Source organism: Pan troglodytes, chromosome 5 (assembly GCF_028858775.2).
Source record: "Pan troglodytes isolate AG18354 chromosome 5, NHGRI_mPanTro3-v2.0_pri, whole genome shotgun sequence".
NCBI classification, from domain to species: domain Eukaryota; kingdom Metazoa; phylum Chordata; class Mammalia; order Primates; family Hominidae; genus Pan; species Pan troglodytes.
Window position 1 is genome coordinate 11198020 of NC_072403.2, and position 27923 is coordinate 11225942.

The 27923-nt window shown below is 42.5% G+C and overlaps 2 protein-coding genes across 22 annotated transcripts in view; one reads left to right on the forward strand and one right to left on the reverse strand.

Annotated features, from left to right (window-relative positions):
• LYRM4 (LYR motif containing 4) overlaps nucleotides 1–21251 on the reverse strand; it is a 232408-nt gene extending 211157 nt beyond the window's left edge. For all 9 annotated transcript variants that reach the window (XR_008548779.2, XR_010157537.1, XM_054686605.2 and 6 more), the window contains exon 1: nucleotides 20884–21251. Coding sequence is in view for 7 of the 9 variants with exons in the window: in XM_054686605.2 (XP_054542580.1) it covers nucleotides 20884–20969 (86 nt within the window). In the remaining 2 variants the exon portion in view is untranslated. The remainder of the gene's footprint in view (nucleotides 1–20883) is intronic.
• Nucleotides 21252–21276: 25 nt separating this feature from the next.
• FARS2 (phenylalanyl-tRNA synthetase 2, mitochondrial) overlaps nucleotides 21277–27923 on the forward strand; it is a 593088-nt gene continuing 586441 nt past the window's right edge. For 2 of the 13 annotated variants that reach the window (XR_010157461.1, XR_008548343.2), the window contains exon 1: nucleotides 21616–21898. The gene's annotated coding sequence lies outside the window, so the exon portion shown is untranslated. 13 annotated transcript variants of the gene reach the window in all.

Here is a 27923-nt window from a genome sequence, read left to right on the forward strand (position 1 = left end):
GAGTTTTAGTTTAGATACGAGGTGTTGGTAGCATAACCAGAAAATGCCCAGGAGGCCCCTGGAAAGGACAAATGGAGGGGAATCACTAGAGCACACAAGGTTGGAGCCATGAGTTGTGGGCATCTAGGGAGGGTGTGAGAAGGTCAAGATGGAGTGCAAGGGGCCTCCAATGTCACGCGGAGCCAAGAGAGGAGCAGACAAGGAGAAGGTGGTGTCCCGCAGGCTAGGGAAGGAAGAAAGAAGCTGGAGACTGGTTAATTAGGCCAAAGATACAATGAAGGAAAGTGGCAAGAAGGAAGGTGGCAGGCCAGACTGCAGCAGAGTGAGGAGTGAGGGCAGCCGACAGCAGGGAGAGTGCACAGACCATTCCCACCAGCTGCAGGCTGTCAGGGTATCACTGACTTCCTAATCGGCACAGGCCACATTGGTCTTTTCCCAAGGCTCTTCCAGGTCATGATGCGGACCTACAGAATCTGGGTTTCTGCTCTATGAGGGTCCCTGAGCATAGGCCCTTAAAAACATTCTCACCACCCCCATAGGGAACAGTACCTGGCCATGGGGCAGAACAAGTGCATGAGAGGACAGAGAGAGAAGGGAAGCTGATGCCCCCGGCAGGGATGCTCATGCTGCCTGCCGCAGCCAATCAGGTGGAACCCAGGGCCTGTGGTCTAGGATCTTTCCTTCCATTAAGATAAACAGGGCAAAATAAGACTCAAAACACCACAGGCTTCGAAGACATCACCTTTCAGTACTCCACCTAGCTCTGCCAAACCTAGCCTCAGCTGTATCCTATTGCTGAAAACTCTCCTTACAGTACATCCAACCTTTCCAGGCCTTCTCTATGTCTGCTTGTTCCCTGACTCACTCTGGTAAAATCTCGCCTCCTATCTTTCCTTTCTCTTCATTTTTTCTGCCATCCATTATTACTACTTTGCAGAAGTATTTACATTAACACTACTCCCCCTCCTCTGCTGACACTTTGGAATATGGCATGTACCCAAGTTAATTTATTTTCAATGTATAAAACTGTACCCTTTGTGATAATATTATCTTAGGATACTCAAACACAATACAAAAATATTTACTTAAGAAATCTAAAACAATAGCAGCTGGGAGAAATATCTATTAAAATACCAACTGTGAAATGACAGTTGTTAAGTATCTGTTTTACCCTCTGTTTTAAAAGAAGAGCACACCAAGGGTTTTGCCAAGCTGGGGAGGAGTGGAGTTCCAAAGACAAGACATCCTGGGCAAAGTATTCAGAGGCTTCCGTCTCCCCCGAGACAGGTCAACTGAGGATTGTAAACCCGCAGCAGTAGTATCCAATGTAGGTCCCAGCTTTGTGAGCATGGCCAGGGAAAGAAAGGACTGCTAAGAAAATGAAAATAATTATTTAGGGAGTAACAACTAAAGAGTCCACATGCTGACCTGTAATTTAAGTCAAGGGGAGGCAAGAACAGAAAAAGCTTCGCTGAAACACCAGCAGCACCTCAATGGCGGGGGCCCACTTGGAGGGACACTGGAACGCGCCAGTCTTATTATCACTTACATAAAGAAGCACATCCAAAAATGCAGAAGGAGGTGGAGGCAGGGCATGTACCTGCCTGAACCAACGTGGAATACGGGGAAAAACGTTGGCTTTGGAGAATCCGGTGTAAAGCTGGCTGCATACCAACTTTGTTATTTTAGGTTACTTCTATTCTATGAACTGCAGCTTTCTTGTTTGCAAAATGGGGGAAATTAAAAGTGCCTGCTTAATAGAGTTTTTATGACGGTTAAATAAGACAATGCAAGGAAGGGCCTAGTATGTGTCTGGCCCATGGGAGATGGTTAATAAAAAAAAAGAGCTGTTATGATTGTATTTGTAAAATGAAGTAAGAATACTCATTTCATAGTGACTCTATACTAAATAAAACAATGCATATTAAAGTCTACAACATATAGTGCGTGACAGACAGCATGTATTCAATCAATGTTAATTCACTCTGAAGCTACTTTTCTTCTCAGTCTACCAAATAATAAGGGATTTGTGTAAGTATGGAGGAGAGATCCCTAAGGCAGTAAACAGTCTCCTAGGCAAGTACAGACTTTATTAGCATTACAATGGTTTTCATCAGAATTTGAATGAAACCAATTCTTCCAATGCTTTTGATCCCTGGAATCAAACTGTAACTTAGCCTCAGTATAGAATTTTGTACAGCAAAGGTATTTATGAGACCACTGCCTCCAGTGTATTCAGTGATCAAAAGTATTGGAAGTTTCTGCTGTAACATAAATCTTAGTAGAACATAAACTCCATGAAGGCTGAAACTTGGTAAGTTCTACTTCGCTGATGAATCTCCAGTGCCTAGAACAGTGCCTGTTACACGGTGGAAGCTCAGTAAACATTTGTTAATTTAATGAATATGGTTCGCAGGCATATGTTATATATCAATATCAAAAAGTTCCTGTCCACAAGGATTAGAGACAGGAAAACAGGCCGTGGAGATAACTGGAAGTAAAATGGTGATACATGCCATTGGCCTGACTCAGAAATATTGGAGATTCTAATAGAGGCCTTCATCTTCTTTAGCAAGGCTGTAAGATCCTCCAACCTAAATAAGAAACTCCCAAACACTCCCGGCCATATTACTACTACCTTAATCTGTAAGTGCTTTACAGATTACAAGGCCTCCACACACAAATTGTCTCAGTTATAATTTCCTGGCTTGCTTACACTTTTTTTTTCTTTTTTGTGAGATGGAGTCTCACTCTGCCAACCTGGCTGGAGTGCAGTGGTGTGATCTCGGCTCACTGCAACCTCTGCCTCTCTGGTTCAAGCGATTCTCCTGCCTCAGCCTCCTGAGTAACTAGGACTACAGGCACGTGCCACCATGCCTGGCTAATTTTTTGTACTTTTAGTAAAGACGGGGTTTCACTATGTTAGCCAGGATGGTCTCGATCTCCTGACCTCGTGATCTGCCCGCCTCGGCCTCCCCAAATGCTGGGATTACAGGCGTGAGCCACTGCGCCCGGCCACTTATACTTTTTATTAAGAGTTCCTACTCTAGGCAAAGCCAGTGGGAGATTTAAAAATACATGAGGCTGGGCACAGTGGCTCAGGCCTGTAATCCCAGCACTTTGGGGGGCCGAGGCAGGTGAATCTCCTGAGGTCAGGAGTTCGAGACCAGCCTGACCAACATGGTAAAACCCCCGTCTCTATTAAAAATACAAAATTGGCCAGGTGTGGTGGCGTGCGCCTGTAATCCCAGATACTCGGGGGGCTGAGGCAGGAGAACCACTTGAACATGGAGGCGGAGGCTGCAATGAGCCAAGATCATTCCATTGCACTCCAGCCTGGGCAACAAGAGCGAAACCCCTTCTCAAAACAACAACAACAATGACAACATGAATATGACAGGATTTCTGCTCTTAAAGAGCTGGATATAGCAGGGCTGGGAGAATTCTTCAAGGGCAAATTTGAAGGGCAAATACTCAGTTTGTGTGTCTGCTCCACCCCCACTTGTCCCATTTGTTTTGCCTGTACCCTGTACTTTCTTTTATTTGCAGTGCCCCGTCACCGAGTCAGACAGTCAGGACTGCAGTGACGCTCATGCCCGGGGCGCACAGCGTGCGGGGTTCTAACCTGCTGGCCATGTAGCTCCCACTCTTGTGCACACAGCAAGGACTCTGCGAACAGGAAATAAATCAACCATATTCTCCTTTCTTAGGTACCAATATTCTGAACACATTTTTCTCCAGGCTGGCAAGTGAAAATATAAAAGAATTGCAAAATGAAAACAGGTTGCGCTGAAAGGCAATAACTCTTTCCTCCATTCTTAAAGAAGAAGAAAAAATGGAGGATACAATAAAAATAAACACTGGATTCCCTCTTATTCCCTAGGGTTAGAAGAATTCTGGGAAATAATTCCCTGTGATAATAATTACATGCCTGAAGTATATGAAGCTGTTTGAGAGACCGTGGGTTAAAGTTAATTACTATGAAAATAATATTACCAGAAGACTATATATGATAATAGAAGTTATGAAACAAGAAGTTATTTTTATATATCAGTTATTTTTAATTAATTAAAACAAAGAGTTATTTTTCCATACTTTATCTTTCAAATTGGTTCTTCTGGCCTTTGAAAATCGTTGGTGAAACAGATGGTGGCATCTTAATAAAACAAAGTATCTACAATCATATGGTGGCAGACATTTCCAATGACATGAACCTTTTTTATTCCTACACCAAATTTTGCCCATAATCTGAGATGTCTCAATATCTGGGGTAACTTTTCCTTATGTTCTTATTTTTTAAAAGAGAAAGGAAATGATTTTGAAGACACCGTATTTCTAACATATCTTGTTTCCTGAATTTAGTCTAAAGATGGTCCCAGACATACGATGGTTTGACTTAGGATTTCTCGACTTTATGATGGCATGAGAGCAACAGGCATTCTGTACAAACCATACTTCGAGTACCCATACAACCACTGTGTTTCCACTTTCAGTATAGCTTTCCGTAAGTCACATGAAATATTCAGTACTTTATTATAAAATAGGATTTGTGTTAGATGATTTTGCCCAACTGTATTCTACGGGTAGTGTCCTGAGCACATTTAAAATTGGCTAGCTAAGCTATATGTTCTGTAGGTTGGGTGTACTGCATTAAATATATTTTCAACTTATGACAGTTTTATGGGAATGTGACCCTGTCCTAAGTCAAGGAGCATCTGTCCTTCTTAAAAATGCTATTGATATGACATCTCTGTAATACATCCCTTCCCCCATCCCTGCTCGTTCCTTAGGGGATGGACCAGATCTGAAGATCTCAGGGGATGGCGAGCCAAAAGCAGAGGGGTGAGAGTGTTGGAAAGGAGAAGAGAGACTCCTCTCTGGGCTAGTTTGTGACTTCAGCCAGAACACAGGAAGAAACAGATCCAGACCTGAGTCCCTTACTCTGTGATGAGAAGCAGTTCTGACCTAGCTTGGGATAGAGGGTTGGGACCTGCTGTCTGCAGGCCACCTAGCATGAGGCACCGAGAGGGCCACAACAACAGTGACGATTTGGGCAGATGGGTCAGTAGTGACAGGCTGCACACATGGACATTCAACTCATGAGGCACAAAGGGCCCATCTGCGCTGACTGTGGGCTGTGGTACAAGAGGTGTCAGGATGAGCGTGGAGCTTTCATGGCACTGACGGGGGTAGCTGAGTGTAGTTCTGAGAAGCGGATGGCATCTGAGGTGGGGTGGGGCAGGCTGAGGGCTGTTCTCCTGGTTCCTGCTGAGTCTCATCCCCTGCTAATTGTCTTCTCCAAATTATCCTGTTACTGCATGGCTATGCATTAGCTCTTTGTTTGTCTACAACACATATGTGACACTGATCCCAAGGACAAAGGAATCATGCTGACTTCATTTGCAGGAAGACCTTTTAAAAAAAACAAAATATATATATAAAATAGGTGAATTTCTGGAACAAAAAAGATCAATATAAATTTGGTTTGTGAAAACAGCACCTGATCTTAAAATTCTATGGGAATCTTTCATGTTCTTATGTGATGAGGAAGGAAGGACAAGGAAGTGAGTGACTGGGTCTGAACATGGCCGCCCCGGTAGTTCACCCAAATCCCTTTACTCCTACTTGTTAATAAGCAGCACACACACATGCAGTGTTCACTCAGCCAACGGTTCTTATGCTTTGCAGTGTTCTGTCACTGTGGAAACAGTTAACTCAAACACAGTTCTTACACCCATGGAGGACGGCAGTCTAGTGAAAATGTGGCAAGAGTGATGGGGACATGTTACAGCCAGGACTTTGCATACGGTGTCTGGAAGACAAGAGAGGGGCTGCCATAAACATAACTCATACACACAGACTTGTGCACCCCACAAGCTGCCTGGCATTGATGTTGGGCTGACAGTGCTGAGCAAAAACAAATCTAGTCCTTGTCCTTGACTTCCTGGAGCCTGAGGCCAGAGAACCATGATTCAGATCAGAACAAAATAAATGTACAATTACAAGTGGTGCAAGTGTCACTGTGGAAACGTGTATGGGGCTGCGAACTTACAGGACTGCAGAGTGCCTTGCTGGGGTACAGGCGAGTGAGTGCAGAAGATCTTAAGACAGAGGGACAGCATGAGCACCAGGGAGCAGAGCATTTAAGAAGCTGAGAAAACGCCAGAGTGACAACACCATCCCCAAATGGGAAGGTGACAGGACATAAGGCGAGAAAGGCAGGAAACACAGACCATGGTAAGGATTCTGGACTTTATCCCAAAAACAATAAGAAACAACTACAGTTTTTTCCTTATTCTTCTTCTTTCCTTTAAAAAATTAATAAAAGGGAGCAGGGTGGTGTTGAGCAGTTTCAGAGTGCTTACCCAGAGTTGACCTATAAGTTGAATTTTGAAGGATGAATAAAAATTTGCTAATAAGGAAGGAAAGTGTGTTCCAAACATAGGAAGCAATATGGAATCACATGAAGGTCTATAGCCGTGTGGCACTATTAAGAAAATGCAAGAAGTTGGATTTGCTGACATGAAGAGTAGACAGGAAGCGAGAGGCAAGAACAAGAGTGCCATGTGAAGCTAAGAATGAATTCCATTCCAGAAACCACATGGCGCCACTGGCAAATTTGAAGCAAGGGGGTGGAGTGGCTGGGTGAGACCGTGCAGGTTCTGGAGTCAAAGATTGGGTTCAGTTCTCTGTTCTCCTTACAAGGTCTTTAATTGGAGAAACCACTGAACTTCCTCCTCCTAAGAATTCCCCAACTACCACATTTATCCTAGTGCCCAGCACACAGCTCAGTTAGTTGCTGCTGTACTTGAGAAACCTCACAGTGAGGAGGGCAGGGTACAGGGGGGAATGACAGTGGTATACGGACACAGCCATCCAGGTTAGAAGTCAGCATGGGATGGGCGAAGGTAGTGAGGCCTGGGAGGTGTCCAGACAGAATGCGGGGAAGTTGGGGCGAGGAAGGAGTCTTGGACAAATGCCCAGTTCCAGCTTTGTTGTGGCAGGTCTGGGTGGATGTGGAGCAGTTGCCTATGTACCTCGGAAGGGCCCTCACAGGAGGCAGGTGAGTAGTGTCTGGTACTTGGGAGAGGGGCTGGGGCTGGAAACAGAGACTTGGGAGTAAACACAGAGGTGGCAATTGAAACCACGGAATGTGATAAAATTACAGGGAAAGTGCAAAGAGGGAAATGGGTGAAGGACCACCCACAGAGATCTGAGGTGTCTGGACATACTTTTATACGTCAGAGCCTCAAGTGAAAACAGTCCTTGAGACACAGGAAAGGAGATGTGTCTAATCCAGGTGCTGAGACTGATGGTCACGGTCAGGATTCTGCGGCCCACAGCGGGCAGAGCTTGTGAGCAATGCCCATTCCAGAAGGGTGCCTGATCAGGGTCTGCTCTGGTTTGGTTATACCCGCATTGGGAATTTACCTCAAGTTTCAAGTTTGAGGCAAAAGCATGCTATGCTCACTATGTTAATGTCCCCCCAAGTCCAGAGGCCCCCACAGTGCTGGAAGCTTTTGATTCTTAGTCTGAGGAGGAGAGAAACAGAACACTAGACTACCGGATGCAGTGAGTGCTCAAACAAGATTTGCTGGATGAATAAAAGACAACTGGACTAAGACAGGAGAATCCATGATCCTTTCTGGCTCCAATCTGTCTGCAAGGAATTGCTTTCTCATTTAATTTAGCTTTTTGTTTAGTCAAGGGTAAAGGAGATTTTAGTTAAGAGACACTTTTGCCTATAGAAGTGGTATCTGGTTAAAACAATATCACTCTTAGGAATCAGATGTGGAGGAGAGTTAACTGTATAGGGAAAATATCTGAGTGAATATGCAGAAAAAATATGTAAAATCCTTAAGTCAGTAATTATGCTACAGAGTAATATTCATAATTACAATGAATTGATCACATAAGTTAACTTGGAATAAACTAGGCCAAAGGGAGAGGGTGGTTAACCCATTCAGAACATCACACCAGGAACAAAAGAATAAATACATACAGCTTAATAAATGCATCAGTGATGTCTAATGAGGGCAGCAGCCATCCATTAAATAAAAAAAAATTACTCTGAGAGCAGACATAATCAACTAATTGAGCAATGATGAACATTAATAGTTTACAGTTATAGTTATTTACTATAGTTATAATAGGCAAATTATTAACATTAATATAGAAAATATACATAAAAACTGGATGAAAAAGAGAAATAAGCAGATATAGAGGGCTACACATTAAGTTAACACCCAGATCCAGGTACCTGCTTTAAGATCATGCCTGCAATGTCCAGATGCTCTCAGGAAGTGATACTGTACACAAAGATACTCAAGGAAAATGTCTTCCTCATACCAAGAAGGCAGTGTCCTCTATGTTTGATGCTTCATTTGGAATAACTTTTCTTCTTCCAATGATATTCTCATAACCTTAGTTTGATTTGTTCTCTCTAATCCAACATATTCAACCAAACACTAAGGCCAGCTAATTCTGTTTATCAACATACCTCAAAGCCAGTCCCCTTCTCCCTGTGCTGTCACATTGCTGTAGCCAGGCCTCTGGAAACATCTGAGTAAACTCAACTAGGGCAATGGCCTCCTGACTGGCCTCTATGTCTTCCGTGTCTTTTCTATATGGGGTGAGCTAGCTAAAGGAGAGTCTGCAATCTGCAGAAAACACCTGAATGGCTTTTCAGTGCCGAGGACCACGTTCTAGCATCTTATCTCAGCACAGCATACAAAGCTCTCTGTGATTAGTAGTCCCACCTGTCTCCACCCTCATCTCCCACTACGTGCCATCAGTAACACAGAGTGCTAGTAGTTCCTTACAGCCAACACCAACTACACTGTGTTTCTCATCTGCTGCTGCCTCCCTTCCCCAGCTAGTCCCCACTAGCCCTTCACAGCTCAGGTCAGCCACCACTGCTTTCTTCAGCTCCGATCCCCTTTCGGGTTAGGCTGCTGTCTCTCCTATCTGCTTCCACAATATTCTGTTCATTTCACTATTGGTATATTGTCACCATGCTGTTGTAGAAATTTCAGGGAATCTATCAGTCTATGCCCTGAACTACAGGTGCCTCTTGGGCAAAGGTTATGTTTTGTTTATCTCTGCATCCTCAGCAAGGAACAATGAGTCTGGCACAAAGCAGGTACCCAATAAATGTTTGCTGAATGAAACATCAAACAAGCATCATATCAAAGCTACATATTACAGTGATAGAGTTCTTTGGATGACTAACAAATATCTGGTTAAGTATATGGTTCAACAAATTTAACTGAATTGGCAAAGTGACGGTTAGCTATGAGAAATTTCAAAGATTTGGCAGCTGGACTACCAGTGTAAGAGACAACTATGTAGTAAGTAATTCATCTGTATCTGCTGAAATACAGAAATGATTTTGGAGTACCTACTAGAATACCAAATATTCTGCTAGAAAGTTCTGCAACTGTAGTAGTCTCAATTTACAGATGACACACAGCGAGTAAATGATTTATACCAAGGTCAGAGAATAAAAAAACCAGTTGGCCTAAAATTTGAGTCAAGGTTTCTTAATTTAAAGGCCAGAAATCTTTCTAAATCAAGACTGCCTCACTCATGATACTCATCCATTATACTGAAAATAACATGTAAGTCAAAGTAGTTCAGGAGTCACAATTTTGGGGAAAGATGGGGTGAAAAGAAAATTAGGGGAAACTTCTAGAAGGAAGTCACTGCGATTTTTGTTTCTTGTTTTTTTTATCACGGAAGATCATTTCTGCGATCTATTTTTTAACCTCAAAACGTCTGAGTTAAGAGAACTATTAATACAATCAAAGAGAATTCCAATGAGAACCTATGAAACCACACAGATGATTAAGATATCACAGTGATACATTATGTCATAACCTTGGCAACTTGCATTCCTATCACAGATCCAGACAACAGCCAGGAGGACCCGCCTTAACTGGGCTGAACTTTGCTAAATCTAGAAACTCTCAGCTTGGTTCATGTAACTTACCTAGTTTTATTACTTCATTTGGTTTCTGAAGGTCAGAACTTTCCTAAATTGGCTAGGTACCAGTTGATTGGGGAAATACTAAGAGAAATGAAATCTATGATCTGATGAGGTGGGATTCAGTGTGAAGAAAGGGGTATACAGGAGAAGTAATATGACATGAAGTACCTTTCATTCTCAGCAAAGTCTGCATATGACTATTGACATGAGTCATTAAGAGGTAATTTTCTATTAGGTTCATTATAGCCATTTTCAAACAGAATGTTTTGTAATCACACTTAGCATACAAAAGAGTATTATCCTACTGCAACAAAGAATAATTTAGAGATACTTTAAGAAAATTCTATTTACTTATAATTGTACTTTTTGGCCTAACTTTACTCCTCATTTTCTTATATTCTCTATCTTTATTTTCTCATTGCTTTGACTCCCTCATTATTTTTAAATTATAACAATTATTTTATTTTATTATATTTTACTATATGTATTTTTGTAAGTTTTAAAAATGCTTTAAAGGCCAAGGCAAAGTATAAATAGAATAAGTGCAATTTAGAAACTCTTGTAAACTACAGTCAATAAATCAGCAATGACACGCAGATCTAATAACTTTTTAACACTTTGCTTTAATATCTAGAGTAAAAAAGAATGTTATTTTTCACCCCAAAACCTTGGCTGCTATATAATTTTCTCAATCTAAATATCTTCAATATTTTCTACTCTAAGTTAACCGTACTATTTTTATTTTTTGAAACCATTATCATTAAACCTGGCAGAACTTAGCAATGTAAGAGAAAAAAAAATTTTTTGGAAACCCCAGCATATTTAACAATAATGAATAATCTTTCAAAAGTCTAAGAAACTGTTTTTAGGCACACATGAATCACCTCTAGTTGCCTGTGGTGCATTGTTGAAGAGATCAGGTAACAATAGTTCTTTGTAATACAGCGCCACAGGCTCTATATGAAATCCAGTAATATACATTCAGAACAAATGTAAGAACTGATATGGAAACAACTTAGAAAATTTTACAAAGCAGTCTTTTTCTCTTTTAATTTTCCCTTCCTTTACTATGTTCTTACGTATGGTATAATAAAAGAGTGAAAGCAATTTTTACAGACATGTATGATGTGTTCAACATTTCATAGAGAGCAAAACTCTTATTTGGCTGCTTAAAATAGAATACAATGTTATTTAAAAAATATTTCTGTAATACGATATATGACAGCCAAAACATCATTATGCAAGGTGTCTCCTCAGCCCCAGTACATTCTGCAAATCTCCACTGTTCGGGCACTATTTCAATTTGCATGCTTCCTCTGTAAGTTTCTTGAGCTGTCCTTATATGTACATTGCATATGCCCAACCATACTACAATCTTGTGACAGCAGGGCCATCTTGTGTTTGATTCCACCTATTACTAGGTTCTAGTGTGGTAATATATACATACACACACACACACTGTGAGTTTTCAAGAAATATTAGGAAGAAATGGATTTGTTGATTTGTCTCCAGAAGAATATTTGGCATGAAGGCTTTCACTGTAGCTGCCCTGTTTTACAAAGTGAAAGGTGCTTGTTAATACTATTCATATTAGGGTGGTATTTGAATTAGTCTGTTCTCACATTGACTGGCTAATTTATGAAGAAAAGAGGTTTAATTGGCTCACAGTTCTGCAGGCTGTACAGGAATTGTGATGCTGGCATCTGTTCAGCTTTTGGGGAGGCCTCAGGAAGCTTACAATCATGGCAGAAGGTGAAGGGGGAGCAGACACATCACAGGCCAGAGCAGGAGCAAGCAAGCGAGGAAGGAGATGCCACACACTTTAAAACAACCGGATCTCATGAGAACTCACTCATTACTGTGAGGACAGTACCAAGGGGAAGGGTGCTAAACTATTCATGAGAAACCTGCCCCCATGATCCAATTACTTCCCACCAGGCCCCACCTCCAACACGGGGGATTGCATTTCAGCATGAGATCTGGGTGGAGACAACATCCAAACTGTATCATTGCATGCTAGCCTTCTTGATCAATCAGTGACACATAGGGTGGAAGAGGCAGTCACTGTTAAAAGATCCGCAACAAGGAAAACATGCGAAAGAAATCTTTGATGAGTGAGAGGGCTGCCTGGTTCCCACTCCAGGAGCTCATGGTTCTAATTCCTCAGCTTGCCAATAAATCTGGACTGCGACTGGTAATATATTAAAGAGTTCCAGTGGCTCAAAAAGAAACCAGATTCCTAAACACGAATCACTATTTGGTTCCTTCATTAAGACAGCAATCACAGATATCAGTGTTTCATTCAGTTGTGTAGTACATAGTAAGCGAGACCTGACGTTGATCAGCACTTAGGTTGATCAGGACTTAGGAATTTTACCACTCATGAAACTAGGGAGCCTGTTTAACCATTTCACCTATAAGGAGGAACTGTGAAAATAAACTTCTCCAGGTTGATGTTTCTACAGATTTTGCAGGCTTATTCACAGGATGCATGGGTGCAGGAATTTTCTTCTGAAAAGAATGGGGTTGTGGAAGCAGCAGCCCACGGGGAGCGAGGCGGCCTTCTAATCCCATTCTGCCCTTGACCAACTGTGAGACCAATCAAGTTGCTTCTCCTCTCTATGCCTCACTCTGCCTTGAAACCTATTTCGTTACTTACTGGGGATTTTACCTAGCATTTAACATCATGACATTTAGCTCAGTCCAACGCTTCAGCCACAATTACCCACATCTGGTTCTGACACACGCCTTGCATTTTACTTTTCACATGCCTTACTGTCTTTGCCTGGAATGCTCTTCCATCGCATGTCCACCTCTGTGGCTGACACAGACTGTTGCCTAATCAATAGTTCTTCCCACCGTTTTCTCTCTGCTGTCTTTTCACTAGAGATGCTAGAATAGCTGTATCCTAATTTTCCAGCCTGTTGTTTACCTAGTGATATAAACGTAATGAAGTTTTGGTCAATGAGCAAAAGCAGAGTCCTCCTGGAAAGCTTTACCCTTTCCTGGCTGTGACTGCCCTTCTTCTTCCTGACTAAATAAGGATGTATTTGGAGCTTCAAAAGCTGTTTGCAACCATCAGGCATAAGCATGAGAGGAACACCGAGACTCACACATACCTTGACATTTTCTAGCTGCTAAATAAGCTCTGGCAGCTACATACCTCTAGACCTTTCCTATGTGAGAAGAATAAGCCCCCAATTAAGCCCTGTGTAAGGGCTTCCTATGACTTCTGGTCAAAAGCATTCCTAATTTTAAGGTGGCACTTAGGAGACCAGCTCCTTTCTATGGCCTTTCCTTTGTACTTCATTGATAAACTTCTTTAGGAGCTTGTAATGTTTTACCCTTAATAGGAGGCTCATTTTGATCTGAAGCTCTTTGCACAATGCTTAGTGTATAACACATTAATAAAAACTCAAATATCTGATGAAGAATTAGGGAGTTCTGACACTACACTTGGTATGCATTTGGGCATCACTTTAGCCTTTTCTCAAGTTTTACAATAACATATTTCTTAAGCTATAAGAGGGATACATTGAATATAATTTTCTCTTGCATTTCAACAATGAATATTTATTATGTTGGTGCAAAAGGAATGCAGTTTTTGCATTGCTGGAATTTGCTGTTTGATACTGGAATAAATTCTTAAATAAATGTGGTTATGTTATACATCATTTTAATGTGCAATTCTCAGTTTTTTTTTTGCTAATGACTTGCTGTTTATGTTTATTTTACACTATGGAAATAATGTTAGACAAAAAGTAAATTTCAGCAATTTTCTTATTTGAGCTCAAAATTGGTCAAAAAGCTGCAGCGACAACTTGCGACAACTCATTTGGCCTAGGAACTGCTAACAAACGTACAGTGCTGTGGTGGTTCAAGAAGTTTTGCAAAGGAGACGAGAGCCTTGAAGATGAGGAGCCTAGTTGCCGGCCATTGGAAGTTGTCACCGACCAATTGAGAGCAATCATGGAAACTGATCCTCTTACAATACTCGAGAAGTTGCCAAAGAACTCAATGTTGACCATTTGATGGTCGTTCGATCTGAAGCAAAATGCAAATGTGAAAAACCTCAATAAGTGGGTGCCTCATGCTGAGCAAAAAAAAAAAAAACCATCGTTTTGAAGTGTTGTCTTCTCTTATTCCATGCAACAATGAACCATTTCTCGATCAGATTGTGATGTGTGATGAAAAGTGGATTTTATGTGACAACTGGTGATGACCAGCTTAGTGGCTGGACCAAGAAGCTCCAAAGCACTTCCCAAAGCCAAACTTGCTCCAAAAAAAGGTCATGCTCACTGTTTGGTTGTCTGCTCCACTAGAGCTTCTTGAATCCCGGCAAAACTGTTTCATCTGAGAAGTATGCTCAGCAAATCCATGAGATGCACTGAAAACGGCAATGCCTGCAGCCAGCACTGGTCAACAGAAACGGCCCAACTGTCTCCATAACGACCCTTGACTGCACGTCACAAAACCAACGCTTCACAAGTTGAACGAATTGGCCTCATCCGCCATATTCATCTGACTTCTCGCTAACCAACTTCCACTTCTTGAAGCATCTCGACAACTTTTTGCAGGGAAAATGCTTCCTTGACTAGCAGGATGAAGAAAATGCTTTCCAAGAGTTTGTAGAATCCCGAAGCACAGATTTTTACGCCACAGGAATAAACTTATTTCTTGTTGGCAAAAACATGTTGATTGTAATAGTTCCTATTTTGATTAATAAAGATATATTTGATCCTAGTTATAATAATTTAAAATTCATGGCCCAAAACCGCAATTACTTTTGCACCAACTTGCTACCTAGGTACTATGCTAAGCACTAGGAATAGAGATAAGAGAGAATTTCTGCTAACTGTGTATGTGTGATATGCGCCCTAACAAAGGTAAGAACAGGTGCTTCCTCAACATTTGCTTATCTCCCGCTTAACCCAGAAACTGGCTGTCAGGCTTGGCACAAATAAACTCAACTTTCCACCCTCTCATACTCCAACTTGCCCTCTTCTCCTTCATTCCACTCATGTAAAATGAAATACCGTTCATTCTGTCCAAGACCAACCCCACCAGCTGTGCTCTCAGGTACCACTTTTCACCTCTCGTGGGGTCCTGCTCTATCGGTTATCTACTCTCATGTTTTATTAACCAAAATTCCGGTGGGAGGTGGAGGGGGTATCTCTACTCACGGTAGCAATTTACACACTTCTGATTCATGTCTCAACCCCCACAATCTGGGTTCTGCCATAACCACTTGACTAACAATGCTGCTCTGGTAATGGTAGCAGAGGCTCTACACTGCCCTCTTCATGAACTGGATATTGCTTAGACAAGCCACCCTGCTGACCACAGCTACCTTCCCCAAACATATGACTATCTTGACTCCTGCAACACTACTCTTTACTTGATCTCCTCCCATTTCTTCAACCCTACAGTAGTTAGCCAAGGGACCATGGCGGGGGTCTCTGAGACCTTTCAGGGGATCCACCAGGAAAACTATTTTCATAGTTATCAGGAAGACATCTGCATTCTCTCATGAGTATACAGGGGAAATTACTAGACACTAAGTGATATGTGATATAGCAACAAATTGTAGGTAGCAACAAATATAAGCACCCAGTTGTCTTCTATTAAGCCAAACATGAAAGAGATTTGCACTAGTGTCAAACTATCAATCTGCTGATTTAGGGGGAGGAAAAATGGTTATTCTTCATAAAAGTGTTATTTAACATAATGGATTTAGTCATTTTAAAATAGGTGTTTTTAAAAGCTTTTTTTTTTCTAATATGATAAATGCGTCCCACATAAATGAAAGCTTTTTGGGGTCCTCAGTAATATTTAAGAACATAAAAGGCCTAAGACCAGTTAAGTTGAAGAACCACATTCTTAAACTTTGTCTTCTTGGCTCTTCTTCAGCCAACTACTTCAATTTTGATGTTCCCTAGAATAGCAGCATCTGTAGCTCACTAATTTTCTCACCTTAAACTAGGATTTCTCAATCCTGGCATGACCAACCTTTTGGGCCAGCTAATTCTTTGTTAATGGGGGCTGTCCCCTGTGCATCCCTGGCCTCAGATGCCTAGCACCCCCTTTCCAAGTTGCGGCAACCAAAAACGTCTTCAGATATTGTCAAATAAAATCACCCCAGGATGAGAACTACTAACCTAAATAGTATTCCTAGATAATTTATCTAATATCTAGGTTTTAATTTGACTTATGATGATAATTCCACTTATCAAGTACCTATTCTGTACCAGGGACTATCCCAAGTACTTGATGTGTATTAACTCACCACAGTGGTGCTGACTACAGCCCCCATTAACAAAGAATTAGCTGGCCCAAAAGGTTGGTCATGCCAAGATTGAGAAATCCTAGTCTAAGGTGAGAAAATTAGGGCTACGGATGCTATTCTAGGGAACATCAGAATTGAAGGAGTTGGCTGAAGAAGAGCCAAGAAGACAAAGTTTAAGAATGTGGTTCTTGGCCAGGCGTGGTGGCTCATGCCTGTAATCCCAGCACTTTGGGAGGCCGAGGTGGGCGGATCACCTTAGGTCAGGAGTTCAAGATCAGCCTGGCCAACATGGTGAAACCCCGCCTCTACTAAAAATACAGAAATGAGCCAGGCGTAGTGGCAGGCACCTGTAATCCCAGCTACTCGGGAGGCTGAGGCAGAAAAATTGCTTGAACCTGGGAGGTGGAGGTTGCAGTGAGCCAAGATCGCGCCATTGCACTCCAGCCTGGGCAACAAGGGCAAGATTTCAACTGAAAAAAAAAAAAAAAAGAATGTGGTTCTTAAACTTATTGGTCTCAGGACCCTTTTACACTGTGTGAGATGGACCAATTATGACTCTCATTTTATAAAGAAACTGCAGAACAGAGAGTGATGTGACTTGCGTGGGGTCACACAGAGTTGGTGGTGCTGACTACTGCAGTGCTGATCACTCCTCTGAGCTTCAGAGCCCTGTGATTAACTACCTTTGCTGGGCATCCCAGGGGAAATTTACACCCAAGATATCCTAAATATGAACTAAAAAACCCTCTCTCCACAAGACCAGCTAGTTCTGTATTACCTGAGTCAGTTAATGGTGCAAGTTTAAATTCACCCTCTCTGTGCTTTAGCTTAACCAGAAACCTGGATGCCATTCTAGACTCTGCTTGGATTCTCTTCTTCCTTAGTCCTCAATCCAATCATTCCAGTTCCAACAATTTTCCCTTCTAATGATTTATCAAATACAACATTCTTCTCTATCTTCCACTATTCCTGTCCTTACTAGCGTCCTAATCTCTACTCTGACCTGCTGTAATCAACTCCCATTTGATGTCCTTGGCCCCTCAAAATCATCTTCTACACTGCTGCCAGAGTGATCTATCAAAAAATGCAAATCTGGTCATGTCAGGTTAGTGGCTGCCTGTGAGCTAAGGGTAAAGTCCAGGGTCCTCAGCACGGCCCCCAGGCCCTCAAATCAGTGACCCTCTCCAACCTCAGTGCCTTCCTGTCACCGCCACCCCCCCACCCCATCATACTTACCTCCCTGGCAGTGCTGTGCTGTTTGCCTGCCTGACCACACCAAGCTGCTTCATGCCTTTGATCCAACATCACCCCTTGGGAGGCCTTCTAGATTCTACACCCTGTACATCCTTCTGTCACAGCACTTAACCCAGTCTGTGACAACTATCTCTGTACCTGTGTCCCACATAGGCCTGTAAAGCCATTAATAACAGGTGCCTAGCTTAGTTCAAAAATCTCATCTTTCTCTCTTCAGGGCCTGGTATAGCAGGGGTCCCCAACCCATCAGTACTGGTCCGTGGCCTGTTAGGAACCGGGCCACACAGCAGTTGAGCGGTGGGTGAGTGCGCATTACGGCCTGAGCTCCATCTCCTGTCAGATCAGCGGCGGCATTAGATTCTCATAGATGCACCTATTGTGAACTGTGCATGTGAGTGATCTAGGTTGCATGCTCCTTATGAGAATCTAATGCCTGATGATCTGAGGTGGAAGAGTTTCATCCCGAAACCATCCCCTCCCTTGACCCGGTCCATGGAAAAACTGTCTTCCATGAAATTGGTTCCTGGTGCCAAGAAGGTTGGGGACAGCTGTGATATAGCACTGGGCAAAGCATGCTTCAGAGATGTTTTGTAGAAGCACTGAGGTAAAAGAATGACATACAGCAATGAGACTTGTTTGGCTGGTGGGAGGGATGGGAGTGGAGGCTGTGGGATGAAGAGAGTTGGGAAAACTTTTGTTCAGAGAAGGTGACAATTGAGCTGAATCTTGAAGGAAGAGGGGGCACTCTAGACAGCAGTGATGAAGGGCCTGCTGGATAGAACAGTACTTGTAAAGGCCTGGAGGCCCAACAGGATGTGGCACATTTAGGAAACTGCAACTGATGATGACAGAGGACAGGATGCACATGTGGGACTTAGGCTGAGACTGGAGGAGCAGACAGGGCTCCTGCTATCAAAACGTGGCCTATATTATAGGTCTTGCAAGAGAGTTCCAAAGTATTTATTTCACTACTCTAATTACTTAAGGCACAATTCGCAGGTCATTAAAAAACGTTTACTAGTCTGCTTTTGATTGCTTATTCAGCACTACCTGTGTTAGTTTTGATAGGTAACTTAAGCTCCCTGTGCCTCAGTTGCCTTACAGGGTAATACAAATAGTACCTACCTCACAAGATTATTGTCAAAACAAATGTGTTTATAGACATGAAGAACATAAGATAGCAGTGGCACACAGAATTGATAGTGGATGTTGTGTTGCTATTGATTTGCCATCAGTGACAAACAGCTGCAGAGATTAGAGAGGAGGGAAGGGACTTTTCCTGAAATTCACAAGACACAGCCTTAATGTAAAAGGACATATTTTTATAACAAGTAAGTTTATCTAGGAAGGTAATAGCAGGAATGTCGGTTTTTAGGTCTATGATCTCAGATAACAGTATAAAATGATTATCAGACTCCTTTGGATAATATATTTATATTTGGATAGTAAATTTAGCTTAAAAGTATATGCTTAAGGTATAATTTGACCAATTATTTTCTGAATGCATATGATCTTACAGTTGCCCATACTGAAACCCATTTTCAATTTTCTGCCTTTCAGGTACAGTCTTGAATGATTTTCCTAAAGTTTGAATGATTTTCCTGTTGAGTTTCGTGAATGATTTTCCTGTTCAGTTGGCAATTACTCATTTGAAAACGCTTGGGCCTCATTTGCTCATAAATCATTTCCAAAGAGAATTTCAGAAATGGAAGGGTCCTTAGAGATTGTCTAGTCCAACAGTCTATTTCATAAACAAGAAAACTGAAATACAGAGATTGAGAGACTTGTCCAAGTTATAGTCTTCGAGGGCTCCACCTTGACTTTCTTACATGCTCTCACATAAACCCTCTCCCTGCCACTTTCCTTAGTGTGTGAACTGCCTGCTGATTCCAAGTCCTTGTGTATCCTGAGTAAGCTTTAATGACAAACTATCTCACTCCAGACTATGGTGAAATCAAATGGTTTCTATTTATTTAACTTGCATATTTCATGTGTTTCCTCAACAGACTTGGTTAAGTACTCGGTGCTAGGTGTTTGGTTAATTCTTGCTAAAATTCCACCAGTATGCTATTATTATACTCTTTATTCTCCAAAGTCAAAGTCATTAAGTAAAATCATTCTCTCCCGTGAAATTTAACCACTTAACTGGGTGGATACAACCTCAGTGGTATGACCCAGATGCTGTTTTCAAATTTGCAGCATGAGTATATTTTCCAGGCGGGTTTCTAAAAATTTGAGAGTCATTGCTTAAGAGGCTTAGTGTTCCTGTCCTCTGACAGAGGTTGTACTGGGCAGACCCATCTCAGGGCCTGCCAGCTCACACACCTGCTGGAGGGGGGCCTACCTAACCAGGTGTGTTCCAAGGGTAGGCTCTGCTCTTATGACATCCAATCCACAGTCTGGCCAGTCACCTAAGTGAGGCTTGAGGTAAAGAGATGAGTTGATCCAACCAGATTCTTTCTCATGGGAATATGGCTCAAACTCAGAGAGAGACAGGTAGTTAGTAAAAACAAAACAAAACAAAAAACAAATCTAAAAAAAAATGCAGAGAGAGAATCCATAAGAAAATGATGGGTCAGAACCAGCAACACTGTGAAAGCAGAGGCTCTGAATTAGAAAAAACATACAAAGAGTAACAATAAAAGACTCATAGGCAAATAGGGGAGTGGGGAGGCGTGAGAAAAAGTGAATGTGTTATATTAAAGATGTGAGTTTAGGCCCTCAGTATCCTGCTGTCAAGGTCCAGTAAGCGGGATCTCTGTCTGGTCAGCCAGGAGAAACTGAGGTTTCAGCTCCAAAGCTTGTGAGACCCTTTTTCCTTTTCCGCTACGCATTTCCACCATACCCTAAATAGAATGGATTCTTGCAACCGAAAGAACTCATTACGACACCTAGGAAATTTTAGGGAGGTGCTAGAGTGTGCCTTCAGCTTTGTCGCAGTGTACTACTCACTGGCCACTTCCACTCTCAACTCTTCCAATGCTCAAGGGAAGTTTTACATATGCAACACACTGGCCTTAACTTCACCAATGACTGATTTCCACCCCTTTTTTCTCTTCTGCAGAAACATAACACTAATCATGCTCCTAGAATAACTACCAAGATAGCCTTTAGGGGGAAAACGTCACAAGACATGAACGTCTCTCCTGGTATAAAGAAAGGCTCCTCCCCGAGGTCTCAGAGGCCACACCTGTAGGCAGGAGCACGCTTTTCGATGGCGGAGCCCGGTCCTTGCCTCGCAGCCGCCGGCAAACCACGGTGGCTCCCAGTCCCCGGGGATATTCCGCGTCAGCCCGCACCCCCGGTCCCCGGCCCCTGGCCCCCGGCCCCCAGCCCCCGGTGCCCGCTGGGTCACCTGTAATTGTAGGCGCTGAAACGCTTGCTCTCTCTCAGCATCGCCCGGTACAGAGCTAACACTTGTGCGCGACTGGAGGCTGCCATTTTGGAAAGAAAAAAAAAAATAAACGGGTCCTCTTCGCCGAGGTCCCAAGTACGACCCAACCCACGAAACTCCAGCCTGTGCGGAAACCACGAACGAAATAAAATGCTGCGGCTCGGCTTTGCCAGCGGGCCGGGCCTAAGCCTAAGCGGGCAGCCCTGCGGATCGCGGACGGCGCCAGGCGTCCCGCGCCGCTTCGGGGGCGGGCGCAGGCAGGGCTCGGGGCAGCTAAGGGGGCTGTGCTGGGAGGGAGATGCCTCCGCCCCGCCCCGATCCCGCCCCCGCCCGGAGGCTCGGGACCCGACAGCCGCTCCACGCGGCGGGAGGGCGGGGAAATAAGAGGACCGGCCGCCCGTGCATCCAGCCAAGCTCCTGGCGGACGGATATCGGAGGCCCGGGCATTCGAGGGACGTGCAGTTGCATCACGGAGAGCCTTTGGGAACCGTCTGGGGTCTTGGCGGAGACATTTGTGTTTCGGGGGCAGCGCCCCTTCCTACCCCCAGGAGGCCGCGTTGCCCGGGTTACCGAAGGCCGCCGCACCGACGCCCCGCCCCTGACCGCCGATGCCCCTCCCACGCCGGCTGCGGTCGCCCTCGGCGCTGCCTGAGAGAGCTTGAGGGATTTCAAGGGTGACTTGACTTCGCCCGATCCTGGTCGGCAGGGTGGGGTTTCTTGGCATTCCTCAGGCCGGGGGATGCGACGTCTGGGTGTGGAGGTGATGAGCTAGGGGTTCTGTGGCACTCCGGCTCTGCTCAGGGCGACCTGCGTAGGGGCCTCTGGGGCAGGCCCGCTTTCTGTCAAAATGGCAGCGCCCAGCGTGCGCGGGTATCTCTGAAGTTGGGGTTTAAGATTCTTGCCCGTGAGAGCGAACGAGCCTGCCGTGCTTCTGATTTTGAAACACCTGGGACTGGGTTTCCCGGGCGAGCGGTGGGTGAGTGCCGGCCTCGTTGCAGCCTGGGGTACGACGTGGGCGGTTGGTGTTGTAGGGGGTTTACATTGGCCGTGGATTTTTTCCTCTTTCCGGATGTGTTTTTGCTTTTGAGTGAGGAGTTCCCGTGGTTTTGTAACGTAATAAATGCATAAAATGCAGCTTGGGTTGTAGACTTTGGAGAATAATTAGAGACCTTTAGGGCTTTAGGCTTTCTCCAAGAAGCGGAGCAAGTTTTCAACCATGGCTTTCTTCAGAAGACTTCAGCTTTTTTGAATCATCTTATTAAAGTGGTGGATAAAGTTGCTTGTTCTGATCTTTGAGCATGGGACTGGACGCAGGAAGCTTCAGCCAGTCCTAGTTACTGTGTTTGCAAAGCACTTTTCTTGTTTTTGGAATCTTGCTTTATGTAATCAACCTTACTTAGGAAGAACCACACCTTTCTGCACTCAAGCACAGCGAGAAGTACGTTATGCGTAAAAACAAAACAACTTTGCATTAAAATCCATCTTTCTCCGAACCACTTGGTCACGGTTGTGTTCTCATCTGCTTTAGTGTATTTGGTTTTGAAACGGTATACCTGCTGTATGTCTAAACAACTTTATATTTTCAGGAACTTTTCTTTTTCCTTTTCTTTTTTTTGAGATGGAGTCTCGCTCTGTCGCCCAGGCTGGAGTGCAGTGGCGGGATCTCGGGCTCACTGCAACCTATGCCTCCCAGGTTCAAGCCATTCTCCTGCCTCAGCCTCCTGAGTGGCTGGGATTACAGGCGCGCGCTACCTCGCCCAGCTAATTTTTGTATTTTTAGTAGAGACAGGGTTTCACCATGTTGGTCAGGCTGGTCTCGAACTCCTGACCTCAGGCAATCCGCCAGCCTCGGCCTCCCAAAATGCTGGGATTACAGGTGTGAGTCATCACGCCCAGCCTCTATTTTCAGGAACTTTAAAGGCAGAAAAAACACTTCTCTGACCTTACCATTCTTTAGTGTACTTGCAACCTGGTGTCCTTGCATCCAGATATTCTTACTAATCCTGATGCAATGACATTTTTTCAAAGGCACTGAAGAGAAAATACTTTTATTAAGATATCTTTAAGTCTCCTCCCTGATTTCTTGAAAATCTCATGTCTGTTATTGTTTATTATTATTTTTTAAACAGGATAGCAAAACTTCTATTACTTCCTGGTTGGTCAGGTCATTGAGCAAATCTAGCCTCTGCTTTATTGAAAGGACTTTTTTGAGTTTTCCGTTTGCTGTTTCTTAAAGGATCCAAGACCAAGGCAATTGCACATTGTTATAGAGTAAGATTCAGAGCTAATTTCTCTTGATACACTATTGTGTGCCGGTGATATGAAATGATATGCGGCATCTCAAAGCTACAACATTAATGCAAGTTACTGATAGAGAATGCTATCAGAGTGAAAAGGAAAAACTTGAAGATTATTTTGGCTTTTTTAAAAATAGCAAAGATTACATTATTTTATTATATTTTGCTTTTGAGAGTAAAGTTGGAATAATTACTATATACAATTGTTTCTACCTAATTATCAAGGAATTTAATCATTAACGTACATAATTAATGTATCTAAATGACTCAACTTTGTTGTAATCAAATAAAACTTTTCCAAATAAATATGTATAGTTTAAATAGTTTGGGTAGCTTAGTCCTCTGTTAGTACGAGCAATGGTTGCAGTTAGGAAAGTGATAGGCTTCCCAGTTAATTCTGAGCCAAGTCTTCACAAAAATACCTTATTATTTTATTTAAAATGGTTTACCAATGTGTTGGACATCATTGCCTGGAGAGGCTAAAAGAAAATAATCATTCCGTAGCTACATCTCACTTTTGCACATCTTCATTGCGGAGATGACTTAAAAAAAAAACTCGATTTGAGATTGTAAGTAGATTTGGGCCAGAAGCTGAAGAATGGACCTTACACATACGTCCTTTAATAGTCATTCTATTCTGGGTTGAAATTTTTCTTAGAGAGTATCTGTAAAACAGGAGGTACCATTTAGGCATCAAAACGTAAAAATTTCTTTAGTATTCATTTATCAAAAGTTATCGACTACTTGTAGTTCTTTATGGAAGATCATGTGTTACCTTCTATTAAAATTAGGGTTGTTAATGACCACTTAATGCTTTGTGAAGAGAAATTTCTCTAATCATAATAAACAGTGTAACAACAATTTACTGTCCTTAAGCTTAAATATCAAAATGATGTATAAAGTAAAATTTGTATAGTAGTAGTAACTTACGATATTATTTAGAAATTGTTCAGCTGGGCATGGTGGCTCACACCTGTAATCCCAGCACTTTGGGAGGCTGAGGCAGGTGGATTGCTTGAGCCCAGGAGTTTGAGACCAGCCTGGGCAACATGGCAAAACCCCATCTATACAAAAAATACATCATAGCGAAACCTCACCTCTACACAAAAAATACAAAAATTAACTGGGTGTGGTGGCATGTGCCTGTAGTCCCAGCTACTTGGGAGGCTGAGGTGGGAGGATTGCTTGAGCCCTGGAGGTTGAGGCTGCATTGAGCCATGATCACATTACTGCTCTGTAGCCTGGGCAGCAGAGTGAGACCCTGTCTACCAAAAAGAAACAACAACAACAACAAAAGAAATTATTCTATTCTACACCACACATGAATCCAAGTATTATACATTGATCCTTCATTTTAATAGAACATGAAGGGGAAGGGGGAAGACCTTAGATATCAACTCATTCATTTGTACAGATGAACAAACTGAAGACTTTTTCCTCATTCGTTCATTCCTTCAGCATTTATTGAACACTTCCTAAGTACTATAGGTTATGGTTTTTCTTTTCTTTTTTTCTTTTTTTTTTTGAGACAGAGTTTCACTCTTGTTTCTCAGGCTGGAGTGCAATGGTGCAATCTCGTCCGGCTAATTTTTTGTATTTTTAGTAGAGATGGAGTTTCACCATGTTGTCCAGGCTTTTCTTGAACTCCTGACCTCAGGTGATCCAGCTGCCTTGGCCTCCCAAAGTGTGGGGATTACAGGCGTGAGCCACCGCGCCCGGCCCGTAAGTACCATATATTATATAAGATGATATAGTCACAGTGATGAGAGCTTCCCCACCCCTAAGAAACTTGTAGGTGACTAGATAAGCGAAACAATAATTTATTTTATAGAGACAGGGTCTCTGTTTACTAAGTTGGAGTGCAGTAGTGCTATCATATCTCGTTGTAACTTCAAACTCCCGTGCTGAAGTGATTTTCCTGCCTCAGCCTCCTGAGTAGCTAGGCCTATAGGCTCATGCCACCATGCCTGGCAGATTTTTAAGTGTTTTTTGTTTGTTTGTTTGTTTGTTTGTTTTGTAGAGATGAGATTTCACTATGATGTCCAGGGTAGTTTCAAACTCCTCAGTGCCTCTCCTGTCTTGGCTTCCCAAAGAGCTCAGATTATAGCTGTGAGTCGTGGCACTTGGCCAATAATTTCTTTTTGACAGTTGCTGCGATATGAGTAACATTAGTAAACGCTAAAGGAATAGGGAAGAGGAATATTGAACCAGGAGTTTCACCTATGGGAAGGCTTTCCATCGTAGAAGGTGTTTCCAGAATGAGAAGTAAAAGCCAGATGAGGAATGTGGTTAAAGATTGCAGTGTATATCCAAGCATGGAGGAAGAAGGGTGCTTGATCTATTTAGAGAACTCTAAGTGTTTTAGAATGGTAGGAGGTGGGAAGGGAGGGACCACTGAAGTGTTTAGCCCTGTACTAGCTTTATTTTAGTGATGTTTTCTCTCTTTCTGGAATAAATCATTTCTTCCCTTATGCATTGGCTGAGTTATATAAGTAGAACTTAACAGCTGAGCTGTTGAAATGGAGATTATTTATTCAGGTACTGATAACCTTTTGTTTCAAATCATGACTTTGAATCCTATATTCCAGAGGCACTGAAATGTTATTTATTTACCTGTGCATTCAAGAGATAGCTGGCAGCCTAGCAATTCAAGTTACTGTTGTTGTGGTAACTTGAGGGCGATATATAAATCAAACACTGATCCTGTTTTCCAGAAGTTTATAGTTTAATTGCATTTGTATATGATTAAAATAAGGTATTAGGTTGGTGAAAGTAGCTGCAGTTTTGACCGTTACTTTTAAGGGTGAAAACAGCAATAACTTTTCCACCATCCTGTACAAAGGGCTGCTGAAGCGTTGTGGGGTCTCAGTGCAAGGAGAGGTCACTTCATCCCTGATGCTTGGGCCACACCTCAGACCAACAGCAGTGCTAAGGCCCAGGCTTCAGATAATTTTGTTTAATTTTTTTATTAAATTCTCTCCATGATTGGGTAGAGCCAGGGCTGAGAAACATTGACCTGAAGGAATTAGGGGGCTTCATGGAGGAGGTAGTGTTTGTGTTGGGCTTGAGAGGATTTAAGTTTCTCCTGGGCCTTGAAAGGAATTGAAGGATTTAAATGTTTGAATGTGGTGGTAAGATGGCTACTGTAGGTGGAAGATGACTCACCCTTTACCTTGAAAGGATGAAGGAGAAACCCTGATTGAGGTCTAAGAAAAAACAATCATGACCTGCGGAAGGCTTTGGCCAGAGCTGTAGAGTGCATGAGGGTGAGAACGGGGAGATCCCGTGAAAAGGTAATACATTGGCTTTCATATGTTTTAGGCACGAGATGAGCTGAATCCTGATATGATTTGAGTTAGTCTTCCCATGACCTGATGGAAGAGCTGTTATCTCCATTTAAGAAAAGTGAAGCTGCCCAGGTGTGGTGGCTCACATCTGTAATCCCAGCACTGTGGGAGGCTGAGGCAGGAGGATCACTTGAGCTTGGGAGTTTGAGGCCAGCCTGGGTAACATAGCGAGACCCCATCTCAATAAAATAGAATAAAAAAAAGAAAAAAAAATGAAGCTGAGAGTTTATTTAGCCAGGGTCACACAGCTGGAAAGTAGCTAGTGTGGACCTTGGTCTGAGATGTGATCTGTCTAGCTATGATACAACACTGCTTCACAGATAAAGTACCAGCTTCAGGAATTGGAAGGTTATTGATTTTTCTTGGATAACATGGGTACATTTCAGTCATATCTGAATTTTAATTTAGTTGGATTCTCACTTATTTGTAAAGCTAACCGGTTTGTATTGGAAATATTATAAATATTCTGGGAATCTCAAATGTTGATTTTATACTAGCTTTTTAGTTATTTAAGATAAATTTACATTTTATTCTATTAACATCTCTTTGAAAAGACGTAGTGCTTTTTTAGGTTGTCTATTTATGTGTGTATGTGAGACATTTCCTCTTGGGGGATTCTCTGAGACTCACATTTCTGTAGAAGTTTTTTTCAGATATACTTATGAAAATCTGTTCTCTGTTTTGAGAAATCTTGAAAGCTATGATATGTTGCAACTAGACACTCTAGCTTCATTGATTGGAGGCTAAGGGTTCCCGTATTTGTGGGCAGTAACAATAAAATTGACAATTTATTTTGTGTAAAGTATTTCAAATGTCAGTTATTTCTAGAGGTTTTTTTTCTTTAAAAAAAAAACTCATTAATTCTTTTCATTGTAAAGGAAAGAAACCTTCTTTTCATTGTAAAGGAAAGAAACCATCTTTTCGTGCTACAAACCCCGGCCACCATGAGAATTCTTTTACAGTGTGATTTGTTGTAATCTGTTATAGATCACTTTCATTCTTTCTTTCTTGCTGCATATGAGGGACCAGTATTTTAGGAATAATGTTTTCATATTGTCTGGATATTTTAGGATGATTTGTTAATCAAACTAGCTACAGCTTATTGTAATGATAGCTATTATTTATTTAGAGTTTGTTTTCTCTCTTCTAGGAGCTTTGCCATGAAAAGAACAGTCCAGGCCAGGCGTGGTGGCTCACACCTGTAATCCCAGCACTTTGGGAGGCCCAGGCGGGTGAATCCCAAGGTCAGGAGATGGAGACCATCCTGGCTAACACAGTGAAAACCTGTCTCTACTAAAAAAATACAAAAAAAATTAGCCGGATGTGGTGGTGGGTGCCTGTAGTCCCAGCTACTCGA